The 14,077-nt window shown below is 37.9% G+C and overlaps 2 protein-coding genes across 13 annotated transcripts in view; both read left to right on the top strand.

Moving 5' to 3' along the window:
* The window catches only part of FAM135A (family with sequence similarity 135 member A), a 130,180-nt gene extending 124,556 nt beyond the window's left edge, over positions 1 to 5,624 (top strand). For 7 of the 9 annotated variants that reach the window (XM_045867065.3, XM_064597749.1, XM_045867067.3 and 4 more), the window contains 2 exons: positions 1,252 to 1,365; positions 4,038 to 5,624. In XM_045867065.3, the coding sequence (XP_045723021.1) occupies positions 1,252 to 1,365; positions 4,038 to 4,243 (320 nt within the window). In that variant the 3' untranslated portion in view covers positions 4,244 to 5,624. The remainder of the gene's footprint in view (positions 1 to 1,251; positions 1,366 to 4,037) is intronic. The other 2 variants (XR_010413669.1, XM_064597747.1) reach the window with 2 other exon arrangements.
* A 5,050-nt stretch (positions 5,625 to 10,674) lies between these two features.
* SDHAF4 (succinate dehydrogenase complex assembly factor 4) overlaps positions 10,675 to 14,077 on the top strand; it is a 59,559-nt gene continuing 56,156 nt past the window's right edge. For 3 of the 4 annotated variants that reach the window (XR_010413670.1, XM_064597753.1, XM_064597750.1), the window contains exon 1: positions 10,675 to 10,837. Coding sequence is in view for 3 of the 4 variants with exons in the window: in XM_064597753.1 (XP_064453823.1) it covers positions 10,774 to 10,837 (64 nt within the window). In the remaining variant the exon portion in view is untranslated. The remainder of the gene's footprint in view (positions 10,838 to 14,077) is intronic. The other variant, XM_064597752.1, reaches the window with a different exon arrangement.

Consider the following 14,077-nt stretch of genomic DNA (forward strand, 5'->3'; position numbering starts at 1 on the left):
AGTAGGCAAAAAGTATCAAAATTTTACTCTGGAATGTTCCAGAACAAAATTATATGCCTGAACTAAACACCCCAATTCTAATGTATTGTCATTATTGGTTTATATCTTATTTAATAACTGCATGAATTTATTTTTTTATTATTTACTTATTATTAGAGCTACGTAGTAAAATTAGTAGTAAAGTGGTCCAGAACCTGGTTTCAGTACTTAAGTGAGTTAATTAATTCAAAGTATCACAAGCCCTAAATTCACCTAGTTTACTAAAAAATAAAAATAGAGGGACCTGACTAAAGTCTGTGGATGGATCACAAAACCCATTATTATTACTGAAAAATCTTAAGTATGTATCCTCTTGACATCATACTTAAATAAGGAGAAAATAATACTAGGCAAGAGTCAAATGAAAATTTAAAGTAAAAAGTCAGCTTCAAATGATTTCTCATAGGGCATTTTGTTTGTTTTTATGAAAACGTATTATTTTATTTCTTTGGGAAATACTCGTAAATATTGAGGAATATCCTTTGGAAAGTAAGAAAGTCATAAAATACTTCCTGTAGAATCTTAGCCCGCTATATCTAATCTCGTCCGTACCCCTACACCACCACATCGCAATCCTTGCCTCACTCAGTTCAAGCATACATTTCTCATACCAGCACATAAACTACATACAATGAAGGTAGGGGGTTTTTTGTAGACAATATATAGAAATTTGGAGAAAGAATTCATCAGATGTAAAAAGCCATAAATTTATGGTGCCTGGGTGGCTCAGTCAGTTGACCGTGGGACTCTTGGTTTCTGCCCAGGTCGTCATATCAAGCCCCTCCACAGCCCCCACCCTCATGGAGTCTGCTTCTCCCTCTGCCCCTCCCCCTGTGTGTGTGCAGGCTCTCTCTCTCTCTCTCTCTCTCTCTCTCACTCCCTCTCAAATAAATAAAGATTTGTTTATTTATTTGAGAGGGAGAGAGAGCATGAGTGGGAGGAGGGACAGAAGGAGAGGGAGAAGCAGGCTCCCTGCTGAGCAGGGGGGCAGGAGGCGCAGCTCCTTCCCGGGACCCTGAGATCATGACCTGAGCCAAAGTCAGATGCTTATCAGACTGAGCCCGCCAGGTGCCCTTATAAATAAATAAAATCTTTTTTTAAAAAGCCATAAACTTAATAGTACTGAGGAAAGAAAAATTTCCGGTGACTTAATATACTAATTAAGTTATTTTAAATCTGGTTGCATTATAATTCAGTATTTTTTCTTCATAGGGCTTCATTATTTCAAAAATGTTGTGCTAGTGGGATCTCTACAGGATCGCTATGTTCCTTATCACTCTGCCCGCATTGAAATGTGTAAAACAGCTTTAAAGGACAAACAGTCAGGTAACTAAGTAAATTAGAAGTATTTCAACTCCATTTGTTTCTCTGACAATGCATCCCATTGTGGTTTGTGTTTTGTATTTCACCAATTACAAATGAAGTTAAAACTTTTTTCATATGTTAATTGATCACTTTTATTATTCTTTGAAATGCCTGCTTATGACTTTGAATCATTATTTTATATGGAATTTTTTATCTATTTCTCAGTAAAATCTGTATATATTAAGAAATAAATAGTACATTATATGTTAAAAAAACAAAAAAGAAGATAGCAGGAAGGGAAAAATGAAGGGGGGGAAATCAGAGCGGGAGATGAACCATGAGCCCATGGACTCTGAGAAACAAACTGAGGGTTCTAGAGGGGAGGGGGGGTGGGGGGATGGGTTAGCCTGGTGATGGGTATTAAAGAGGGCACGTATTGAATGGAGCACTAGGTATTATATGCAAACAATGAATCATGGAACACTACATCAAAAACTAATGATGTAATGTATGGTGATTAACATAACATAATAAAATTTAAAAAAAAATATTTCAAACAGTTGTAACTACACATGAGCTTTTTCCCAAATTTTTCTTGTAGTCACTTTCTCTCTTCTTTTTCTCATCTTCCTTTTTTCTTTCTTTTCCACCCACAGATACTAACAGCTATCCTTCCTCTCTTTTTCTTCCTTTCTTTTTTCCTGCCATGTGAGATGTTTTTGCCAATAAAAATAGTCATTCTTATGAAAAAGTTCTTTTTTCTAATTATAAATGCTCTCCATTTGCTGCCTCAAAAGTAATCTATAATTTGACTTCTCTGGATTATTGGGATTGGTGATTATGGTAATGATCATGCTGCATGTTCTGCACTACCTTGCGTTTAGTCAAAGATGGCAGCAAAGACTTACCTCACTTCAATAAAGTAATAATTTTATATATTTATTCTTTTGCTACTTTTGAATAACAAAAGAAATTTAAATCATAGCTATTTAGAGCCAGAAGGAGACTTGGCTTATTTTATAAGTGACGCCCAGAGATGCTAAGTGGCTGATCTAAAGTCACTGGTGATTAATTAATTACAGGCTTAGGGCAAGAACTTGGGTGTCCTACCTCCCCGTATTTGCTCAGTTCCTTTTTTGGAATGAGGCTGGTTTTTTAAACAAACTCTTAATCCTTTGCTTTTTTCCACATTTTAACAGTGAACAGCCTCTTTAGGCAGGGAATTCTCTTATACACATTTGTATTGGCATTGCCTAGCATGATGCCTGGCACATAGTAGGTACTCTCTTCATTTAACAAGTATCTTTTTTTTTTTTTTTTAGCATTTTGTGACATTAGAATAATCTTTTTTTCCCCTTAACTTCTGTTCTAGCAAGGGACTTAAGGAAAAATTCAGAAGAGATTTAAACTTTAGATGGGTCACAGAAACTAGAGAAATGTGCTTTGTTTTAACAGAGATTCTGTGCCAGTGGGGGACAGGGGGAATCTAATAAAGACAGGTTTGGACTTCTTCCTATGTAAAAATATTTTTCAAATAGCATGGAACTGGAGATCCAGCTTGACTCACAGCGAAAACTAAGAGAAGGAGGTGGGAGTAAAAAGTTTTCTATGAATCTGTGTGATGTTAATCTCTCAAATACCTGTCTCTTCTTTCTCTGAATGTACTTCTATATACTTTTCCCTTCTCATGATTCCTCAGGGATAAACCCTGCCTCTCCTCAGAAATTTGATACTTTCCTCCCTAAAATTCACAGGTCCATGGATATGTGTTAGCACTCATCTATAGTAATATTAGTAATGCATAAGCATGAAAAACTGTCTTGCCCCTTGTACGGCAGTTTGTACCTTTACGTATATCTAACCTTCATCTTTTATACTCTGAATGACCTCAACAAATTCATTGTAAGAATTAGCCAAAAAGAGGGAGAGAGAAGCACAATTTTGGAATTAAAAGCAGAACCAAGCATTAAATAAACCCCTAGACCAAAAAAAGGATCCTGTCTGATCTTTGAGTCAAACTCACATTGTTCTCCTGACTGTAGGAGGTTGCTGTTTTTTTCTCAGAATAATGTGGAAATATGTGGAATAATGTTGAATGCCACAGAAATATTTTTAAAGTACTTGCTAGAGGTTTAAGTTTTAAAAGTTATAAAAGGCAAAATGTCTTTTTTTTTTTTTTTAGTAGACACACAATGTTATATTAGTTTCAGGTGTGCAAGATAGTGATTCAGCTTTTCTGTACATTATGCTGTGCTCATCACAAGTGTAGTTACCATCTATCACCAAACAACACTGTTACATACAGTATCACTGATCATTCCATATACTGTGTAAAAGGCAAAATGTCTTAGCATGGCTACCTTATTTTCATAATGATTTAACAAATCATAGGTGACTTAATGTTGAATAAAACTATTTGCTCTGTTATATCCATTGCTTTGAATTAAAAGTATCAAATTGATAAGAATTTACAATGAATTTATTTTTACTTGGCCAGATAATGTGGTTATTTATATTTTTTATAAAACAGTCTCAAAAATGATAGTCTAAGAAAAGAAAACCTTTTAACAGACATTCTTCTGCTTTAAATAGAAATAATATAACTGAATTTCATTAATTATATAAAAGTTGGCATAGAATTTTTTTCAGTTATTCATGTGAACTAATTTTCCTGTTTTCTATTTGTTCCATAGGGCAGATCTATTCAGAAATGATCCACAACTTGCTTCGCCCAGTTCTGCAGAGCAAGGACTGTAATTTGGTTCGATATAATGTCATCAATGCATTGCCCAATACAGCTGATTCACTCATTGGGAGAGCTGCACATATAGCTGTTCTTGATTCAGAAATATTTTTAGAGAAATTCTTTCTGGTTGCTGCCCTCAAATATTTCCAATAGGATAAAAACATTGCTAGAGACTTGATAATTACCTCATTCAACAATGATTCAAATAATGTATTATATTAAACTGTAGATGCTGATAAGTTCTAAGAAATATTTATACCTTTTTATATGGAAGATAATTTATATCATCCATGTTTAGAGCTTTTTAAACATCAACTTTACTTTCTAGGTAATGTGGCTGTGCAATATTTTTTTAATTTTATCTTTTTACTTTTCTATTACTTTTTCATATATTTTGCTACATAAGTATTTCAGTGAAACTTTAAGCCCATATGTATATCTGATTGTTTATTAATGGCTTTCCACAATCCTTACATCAGACACATCATATTAGAGGCCATTTATGGGGAGAATAGCATGAGATTTTAAATTTTCTAGTATTGGGGTATTATTTAGTTAATTATAAATTTTACTTTTAACATTTTACTATGTTTTAACTGGAAATAAAATTATGGCTGCTAAAGTATATTTTTTGAAATCAACTCTAGCCCTGTCAAACCAGGTAGTTCATATATGACAATGTTATAAAAGTTTTCTATAAAAGTCATTATTACTGTTGCTATTAAACATATGTCATGCCTATTAAAATATATTTTCTATGGCGATTTCAACATTATTTCTCATATTGACTTTTATTACTGGAACTTTTTCATGTTCATGTTAGCAGCATCTAGAAATTTTTGAATGTTTGAATGCCCTCTGCTTTGATTTGGTTGGAATTTTGCTACATTTGGTAGTGTTGCTTGAATTTTCTGACTACATTTCTTCAACTTTTTTCATGGACTTTTCTTGTATGTACATAATAATTAAGTGTTGAAATTTATGAAATACTTTTATGAAGTTAGATAATTTTTAAATATTGTCAAAATTTGTTGAACTAAAAAGTAATGTAAATAAAATAATTCATGTTAAAAATGGAACTAAATAATTAAATGTTTGGTGATAGAGATGCAAATGTTTTTGATATATGGAGATGTTAAGTCTTTTGACTTTACTAAAGGTGCTGAACAGCATTAAATTCACTATTTTCCTTTCCTGTTTTACTTGTGAAAATAACAATGCACTAAGGGTGGAGAGGTCTGTTTGCATTCGCCAACTGTGATGGAAAGGGGTTTTTGTAAGTATGTGTTGTGTAATTGATGCATGTTTTATTTTTAGCATTGTGTTATTGCCTCTGATGTTAATAAATGAACAAATGACTATCTGGAGGAACAGCTAAAACACTTGCTTATTTTCAGAATACTAGGGGTATATTTTTATTTATAATTGGATAGACTATGTTAATTAATTGTATAGAACAGCATGATTATATAACTTAGAGCCTTTGTATTTTTATAATTTATGTCCTTTGCATATATTAAGTAGTTAAAAGATATTTCATTGGCTTTCCATAATTCTTTACTTTGTAAAAGTATTTGAAAATTCAATGAATTGACTAAGCAATAATATACCAAGTGCATTATAACTGGAAAATATAAATATATGCATTCACCACCACATATTTTTGCCACACACATTTTTCATCTTCACAGACCTTGGCCCTGAGTTTGAAATATGCTTATTCTAAGTTTGAATAGTCTTCCAGGTTTATCAAAGGATTCATTCTTACTCATAATCATATAATTGTATTTGAGGGTAAATTGTTCTTATGATCATAGTTGGTTGATTGGTTGTTGGTTGTTTTGACACAGTTTTTAAAAGCGTATCAATGATCATGGTTTAAAATCTATAAGATTTCACTTCTCATTTACAGGGAAACTATCATACGTTATTTACCTCCAAATTCAGATTTGCAGGAATGGAATGGGGTTCTGAGGGAAAAGGAAAGTGATTATCTGAAACAATATAATTGACTTTTAGAGAATGAATCTCATTAAAGTATATACCCCTATGAATTCTTGTTACAAACAACAACAACAAAAAACATTAAGTTAAGCAGAAAAACAATTTAATGGAAGAATATTAGGTAGCTCACAGAATTGTTGGAAATGCTGGAGAATGAACTTTGGAAAACAGAAGCCAAGGGAAGCTAAATGACCAAAATCGTAGCCAAGTTGTGACCTCAAGAAGAATTGGAAGTTTGTGTATGTGTCTACTGGCAGTGGTGCCTCTGAAAACTGGATTCCAGACACTCCAAAGTCTGATGGGAATGTCCAACTGACCAAGATTAGTCTTGTGCCAGCACTCAGGCTGTCAGGCATCGAAGATGGCAAGTATGTCTGACCTTCTCTGCTTCCACAGTAGAAGATGGGACCATTTCTCTAACTAGATCCACCAAACATATAAAATGGGTTTGATGACTGAATACAGAAATAGAGAAACATCAGAGATCTACTGTAGTCCCATCTCTTTCCAACATCCACCTATACCACTTGTCCCATATTTACACATTTGCATAATACTAACATAATACTATTATCCCTCACCCACTTTCAAGTCCAGAATCTCCATGTGATGTCCATTCCTCCTCTAATTTTGTAATGATCTTGTCTCAGTAGTATGTAACCCATAGACAAAATTGCCACCTTACCACAACCATGCCTATATCCAATAATAGTATAAGATAGGAAAGAAAAGGGAAATTATTAAATATATAAGCATATGTATGTACTAATGAGGAAGAAAATATAACTAGAGCAGGGCTTTGCCAACTTCCCTGCTGAGAATTACCCAAATTACTTGTTAAAAATACAAATTCCAGAGCCCTATTACAGATGAACTGAAACAATATCCAGGATAGGGTATGGGGAGCAGCACGCTTTCTCCCAAAGGTCTCTGATTTAAATTTTTAAAAAATTATGCTAAATACAGTCCTCAGTTCTGCCACTGGCCATGAGGCTAGATGGTTATGACTTCTCACCACTGCCACTTATTCCCTGTTTCCTTTGTGTTCAACCAGTATCTCAGTGGATGAGATTTCTTTACCTAGTGCGTGATCCCAAGGATCTGAGGCTTGAGTGGTCTTGCCTGTATATGGTTGCAGATGTTTGCTCAATTTTTATAATTCAACATGCTTTTGTGAGGAGGTATTCCAAGAGATAAGATTTCCCAAGCTCTAATCAGACTCCTCTCCCTACTCCCTTTTCTTCCTTGGTCATTAGGGCCATCACCCCAACTAGTGCCATAACCATTTTTTCTAACTCCTTACCTAGAGGAATGAGCTAAAATGACCAGGTTACAATCCCAACCTCCAATGCAGAGAAAACATTGTATCCCCTTATACCCCACTCTGGGTACAAAAATTGGTACACCAACAGAATCTGGAATCATGGAGATGGATGGCAAGAGCAGTGAAGGGTCTAAGATTTTATCCTACTTGTAAGCTTGCTTGCTACAGTTAAATGGATGCTGACAGGAAACTCCCAGGTACAAAAGACTATTACAGCAAAATAGCCAGAGCATCAGCATATTTGCACTCGTTCCTGGGGCCCCAATTTCCACAGTGATGCATAGTGCCAGATGACACCTGGACACACAATGGGTTGCATCACAGGAGAAAAGTCCAGGGCCAATGGCCAAGCATTTTTTGAGCAAGCAGCAAACAAGCCAGTCTCTTTTCCCCAAGGGGAACAGCAGTTAAATGGTAGTAATGCTGGGGGCGCCTGGGTGGCTCAGATGGTTAAGCGTCTGCCTTCGGCTCAGGTCATGATCTCAGGGTCCTGGGATCAAGTCCCGCATCGGGCTTCCTGCTCCTTGGGAGCCTGCTTCTCCCTCTGCCTCTCTCTCTCTCTCTCTGTCTCTCATGAATAAATAAATAAAATCTTTAAAAAAAAAATGGTAGTAATGCTGTATTTAAATGCCTATATGACTAGCTACAGAAATTGCTGAGTTTCAGGAGATGGATAAACCTTCCCATTGGTATACTCAGCAATAATATGCAGGGATGCCTGGGACCCATGGCAGATTGTCTCTCCCCAAAATGGAAAGCAAAATATATGGACAGTGTATCATGTTACACAATATTAGTCCTTCTACTACTCTTTAGATCCTGTTACTCTGTCTATAGAAGAGATATCACTGAAAATACTCTTAAGTCATTGGGAGCATATGCCAAGTCCTTTAGGACAGCATCCCAAAGTGTATTTTCTCACCTTGTTCCAAAAGTAAATGTTCAGTAGGGCTGTCCATTATTCTATAAGACCAGTTGCTTCTGGACTGATGGGATATATGATAAGGCTTGTTAATCCCACAAGCATCAGTACTCTACATTTTTCACAGGAAAGTGAGTTCTTTGGTAAGAAGCAATGTTGTATGGGATGCTATATAAAGTGTATGTAGTATAAGGTATTCAGTAAGTCCACAGAAAGAAGGTGTAAAAGAAGCATAAGTCAGGGAAACCAACAAGTTGCTACTTCCTTCATTCTAGTAGGATTCCATTGTAATCAAACCTGCCACCCAGGCTATGTAGTCCTATATCAGGGGGACAGGTTGTTCACTGCAAGGAGTGGTGCTAGCCAATCACTCTTGGCAGGGAAAAAGACTATGTTAAAAATCTGTGCATCTCTATGCCACCATGGCTACCTGATAGTGGGTCCAGCTGTGGTGGGGGAATGAGGCTGACTGATGTCTACAGAGTGGGTCACTATGGTAGGCAGCCTCTAAAATGATCTTCAGTGATCCCCATGTGCTGGTATTCACCCTTTGTGTAATCCCCTCCCTTTTGAGACGGTGCTGGATATGCTGACTCACTTCTAATAGAATACATAAAAGAAAGAATACATCACTTCTAATGATAGAATATATCAAAACTTGAGATTACAAAAATACTGTGGCTTCCCCTTTAGCAGTCTCATTCTCTCATTCATTCTGTGGAAAACCAGCTGTCATATTTGAGATGACCTTTGAAGAAGCCCACACAGCAAGAACTGAAAGAGGCCTCCAGTCCAAAAGCCCACACAAAGCATTAAAACCTGCCAATAATGGGACTAGTAAGCTTGGAAGCAGATCCTCCCCTAGTTGTGCCTCCATATGGGACTGGAACCTCAGCTAAGAGCTTGACAGCAACCTCCCTTAAGACCTAGAGCCACAGGCACACTGGCTCCCGCATTTCTGACCCACAAAAACTGAGAATAAGTGTTTATTGTTTTAAGGCAAAATTTTGGTTTAATATGTTATGGAGCAATAGATAATAACAGTAATCTTATTCTGATTAAGAGCCCTTCTGAAATGGGAGCTGGTTTTTTGGGGGGGGGCGGGAAGCAATGAGATCCAAATATTCTTATGTTTTGGGGCAATTTTGAGAAGTCCTATTCCAAAGAACTATTCCAAAACCTTTACAGTCCCAGTCCCTGACCAAGACTTGACTAAACCAGTGCCCATGAAATTATGTAGATCTTTATCTCACACCACATCTCCTTCCCTGCAAAGTGTACAGGATAAAGTTCTAGCCTCTGAGAGGATCTCTCTCTGCTGTTCCTTGAGGGCCTCTGTTAAATGGGGCTTTAAATGCCAAGGCAGTCCATTGATAGCCGAGTTAGTATACTGAGCAAAGCCATCCATAATCAGCTTTGAATTTTCTTCCTCAGTCAACTGGTCACAAGGAACTCATCATTAAACTGTAGATATGAACTAAGGGTCTAAAGTATCTGTGGGAACTAACTGCTAATGAAAACTGCTTGGGTTTTGGTTCTGGCCCTGTTTTGTATATAATACTTTTGGTAAAAGGACTCCTTATCTAGGAGGATCAGATATCTCCCAGTTCATGATGAGAAACTCAGATTGCATAGCCACCTAATGTCACCTTGTCAGACATTACCAGCGCCCAACAGCCAAGAACTTTTCTGAAAAATAAAAAAATAAAAATCTAGGGACCTGCACTGTGATTGTAAGGATTTCCACAAGTTACATAGAGCCTCCTGATCTGCCACATATGCTCCAAACGTCATTGGAACTGTTGGAATTTATGGGCCAACTGGCAGAGCTCCTTCCCCTGCAACCTGGACCAGATGGCAAGCCTGTCTTGCTCTGCTCTTCACTCAAAACTGTCATCTTTCAGATCATCCCGTCAGTGAGTCAGAACTGACGGATTAGGAGTTCACTGAACAACCAGGTATTTAAAAAATAAAAGAGAAGTGAAAAAGGAAAGACTATTATTACACGGGCTTGAGTAAAAGGTGCTTCACCTTTGTGTGCTATAAAAGAGATCTTTCAAGAGACCTCTGCCTCAGATTAAGAGGCATACACGGAATTATTCCCTCATCCAACCTCAGCCGTGATTTGGGATTTTAATCAACACGTGGGTCAGGGTAGTTGGAGTCTTTCTTCGCGAGAAAGCTGACGCCCTCCACGCGCCTTCCCCGACAGACAGCCTGGGAAGGGAGAACGGATTCCGAGGAAGAGCTCCGGAAGCCCCGCCCCGCCCGGCCACGCGCAGGCCCCGCCCCTCCACACGCAGGCCCCGCCCCTCCACACGCAGGCCCCACCTCACGAGAGCTCCGCCCCCCCGTGGGGTGGGCCCCGGTCGGTGCGGCTGGCTCTCCCCTTCTCCCTCCTGGGCCCGCGAGGACGCTGTGGGATTTGGCACCATGTCTGTGTCAAGGCTGGCTCGGTTGCTTGGCTGCGTCCCGGCCACCGCGTGGAGAGCGGCAAGTAAGGCGCCCGGCCCCGGGGCCGAGGTCGTGGGCGGGGTCGCCAAGGCCCGGCGCCGCGAGAAAGTCCTCCCTCGGGGAAGCCGCGTGTGTCCCGGGCGTCTGCAGGCGCCGGGTGCTGCAGAGCTTCTCTCTTTCGGCTCGGCCACCCACGTCTTGGTCCTGGGCAGGTCCCTTCACCATCCCGGATCTCGGGGGTGGGACTAGGGCTAGAAGATCACCCAAGCCCTCGCAGCCCGGGCACCTGCTTCCTTCCGGTCATGGTTAGGAAGGGCAGCGAGCATTCGGGGTGGTTTACTTGGGAGCTCTCAGGGCGCACTGCTCTTTGGTGCTCGTGGAGAAAAATCCTGTGAATGCCTCTTACATCAAAAAGGATTTGTGGCAGTGTACAGTATTAAAAAATTGGAGAAGTGCAGAGGTGCGTCAAAGTAGCAAATTAGTATAATAAAAATTAGGTGAAGTCAAGAATTGTTAATACAAAGAAAGTATGCATGCTTTCAGTAAAAACCAGCGTCTTTTAACCCATTTTTGTTGGCAGGTTTTCTCAGTATTTTAGACTTATCCATAGAGTATGCTAAGCATAGTTTTAATTGAGGACATCCTGGGGAAATTGTGTAAGTTGAAAACAGAATTACTGCCCTTCATAGTAATGGGCCCCAGATTTCTATGCAGTTTGTTTTCTGTAATCATTTCTCCCCAAACATATTACTTGCTAACTGTAAACATTTTAAATGGTCCAGGAGTGAATAATTAAGTGAAAGTCTCACTTTATCCCAACTCCAGAGTAATAACTAAATTTTGTTGTGTGTTCATTCACCATCCCTTTCTCACTTGTGTTAACAACTTAAGAATGAAGTATTTGATACCAAAAATGTGTAATACACGTGTAAGTTATGAAGCAAATCTTCCATTTATGAACTCACTTTCCAATTTAAGAAATAGAATACTTCGGTTACCAAGCAGTTACCGGGTGCTTCTTCCTGATGCGGTTGTAACTCTACATGGTTTGGGTCTTCATAGAAATAGCTTCTTACCATTTGTATTCATTTTACTGGCCTTTTTCAACTGGCACTGTATTTTGAGATTCATCTATATTGATGTGTGAGGTTGTAGTTAATCATTCAGTTGTGTCGTACAGTTTTTCCATTCTTCTTCCCAGTGGACATTTGGGTAATTCTGGAAACACCAGGATTGGCTGCTACACATTCTTGTTATGGGTGCTGTAATGCAAGGAGCGGAATTCCTGGAACATATGGTATAGGCCTTTCCAATTTTATAATACGATGCCAAGCTGTTTTATAAAGGCATTTCCGTTCCTCCCTGCAATTACATTCCTACCAGCAGAAACATCAGTTCTTGTTGCTTCACATACTTGTCAACATTGCTAATCATCAGAAAATTTAATTTTTGTCTGAATAAGGTGTTGAAATGGTATGTCATTATGATTTTGCTTCTGGATTTTATATCCACTATCCTAGCTAAATTACTTTCCTCTGTTAACTTCTCTAATTAGAGAAGTTAAACCTCTTTTCAAATATTTATTAGCTTTTTTTGGTGAAATCTCTTCATTTTATTAATGGATTGTTTGTCTTTCTTATTTATATTCTTTACATATATTTCAATACTAAACCTTTTTTAGTTATGTAAGTGGCAAATAGCCCAGTTTGGGGGCTGTTTTTGTCACTCCATGGTGGGTTTTTTTTTTTTTTAATCCTATATAACAGCAGCAGAATAAAATAACGGATCTGCATATACAATCACACAACTTCGAAAGAAAGGTGTCCTTTTTTTTAAAGGTGCCTTTTGATGAACACATAATCATAATTGTCGTCATGTCTTGATCCTTTTATTTATTGTCAGTGCTTTGTGACCTTGTCTAAGGACGCCTTTCCTACCCTATTCTCCTATACTTTCTTCTCAAAGGTCTATAGTTTTGCTTTTTATATTTAAGCCTTTATTCTACCAGGATTGATTTTTGTGTATGATGTGAGGCAGGAAACCAATTTCGTTTATTTTCCACGTCGGTAATCTCTTGTCCCAGGTCCACATATTGGGCCTTTCCTTCACTGATACAATGCCAGCTTGTCTTCAGTCAAGTTCACATAAGCATATAGGCATGGGTTTATTTCTTGGCTCCCTTTTCAGTTCCATTGATCTATTTGTCTATTCCTGTGCTGATATCACCTGTCTTAATAACCATACCTTTGTAATAAATCTTTTTTTTTTTTTTTAAGATTTTATTAGAGAGAGAGCAAGCATAAGCAGGGAGAGCTGCACACAGAGGGAGAAGCAGGCTCCCCCCTGAGCTCCCCGATGAGCAAGGAGCCTGATATGGACTCGATCCCAGGGTCCTGGGATTGTGACCGGAGCCGAAGGCAGACACTTAACCGACTGAGCCACCCAGGCGTCCCACCTTTGTAATAAATCTTGGTATCTAATAGGTTAAATCCTCCCATTTTGTTTTTCAGAAGTGCCTTGGCTATTCTTAGGTATCTGCTTTCCATATCAAATTCTTAAAAAAAAAAAGTTCCTGTTGGGATTTGATTAACACTGCTCGATATTTTTTTAAATTGTCATTTGGTGATTGCTGCTTATGTATAGAAACATAGTTTACTTATTTATTGCTTTTGTATCCTATAACCTAGCTAAATTAGTTTATTAGTTTAAATAATTTATTATAGCTAGGTGGGGAGGGTATTTTGCTAGGTAGATGGTCATGTTAACGGCAAGTAATGAAAATCTAGTTTCTCACTTTCTAATATTTATATCTTTTTCTTTTCTCTTGTTTTTCTGTCTTGCTTAGATTTCCAGTAACATGTTGTCTAGAAGTGATGATACCTTGTTTGTAATTTTAAAGGGAATGCATTCGTATTTCAAGTGTCATATTAGCTGTGGATGTGCTTTATCAAGTTAACAAAGTCCTATGCTATGTCTAGAAGGGTTTTTATTGTTGTTTATGTATTTGTCTGGTTTTTAAGACTGGATCTTGAAATTTACTGACTTCATTTTTCTTCATCTTCTCGGAGTGATTATATCATTTTTCTCCTTTAAATCTGGTGAGTTGATGAATTGTAGATTTTTCTAATGCTAAATCACTCTAGCATTCCTAGAAAATACTCAAATTGATCATGATGACTATATTTTTAATACAGTGTTGGATTTGGTATGCTAATATTTTGTGTAGAAATTGGCCTGTAGGGGCGCCTGGGTGGCTCAGTTGGTTAAGCGTCTGTCTTCGGCT

Source organism: Mirounga angustirostris, unplaced genomic scaffold, assembly GCF_029215605.1.
Source record: "Mirounga angustirostris isolate CCGP_5_RB_7025 unplaced genomic scaffold, mMirAng1.0.hap1 SCAF_8, whole genome shotgun sequence".
In the NCBI taxonomy this organism is placed as follows: domain Eukaryota; kingdom Metazoa; phylum Chordata; class Mammalia; order Carnivora; family Phocidae; genus Mirounga; species Mirounga angustirostris.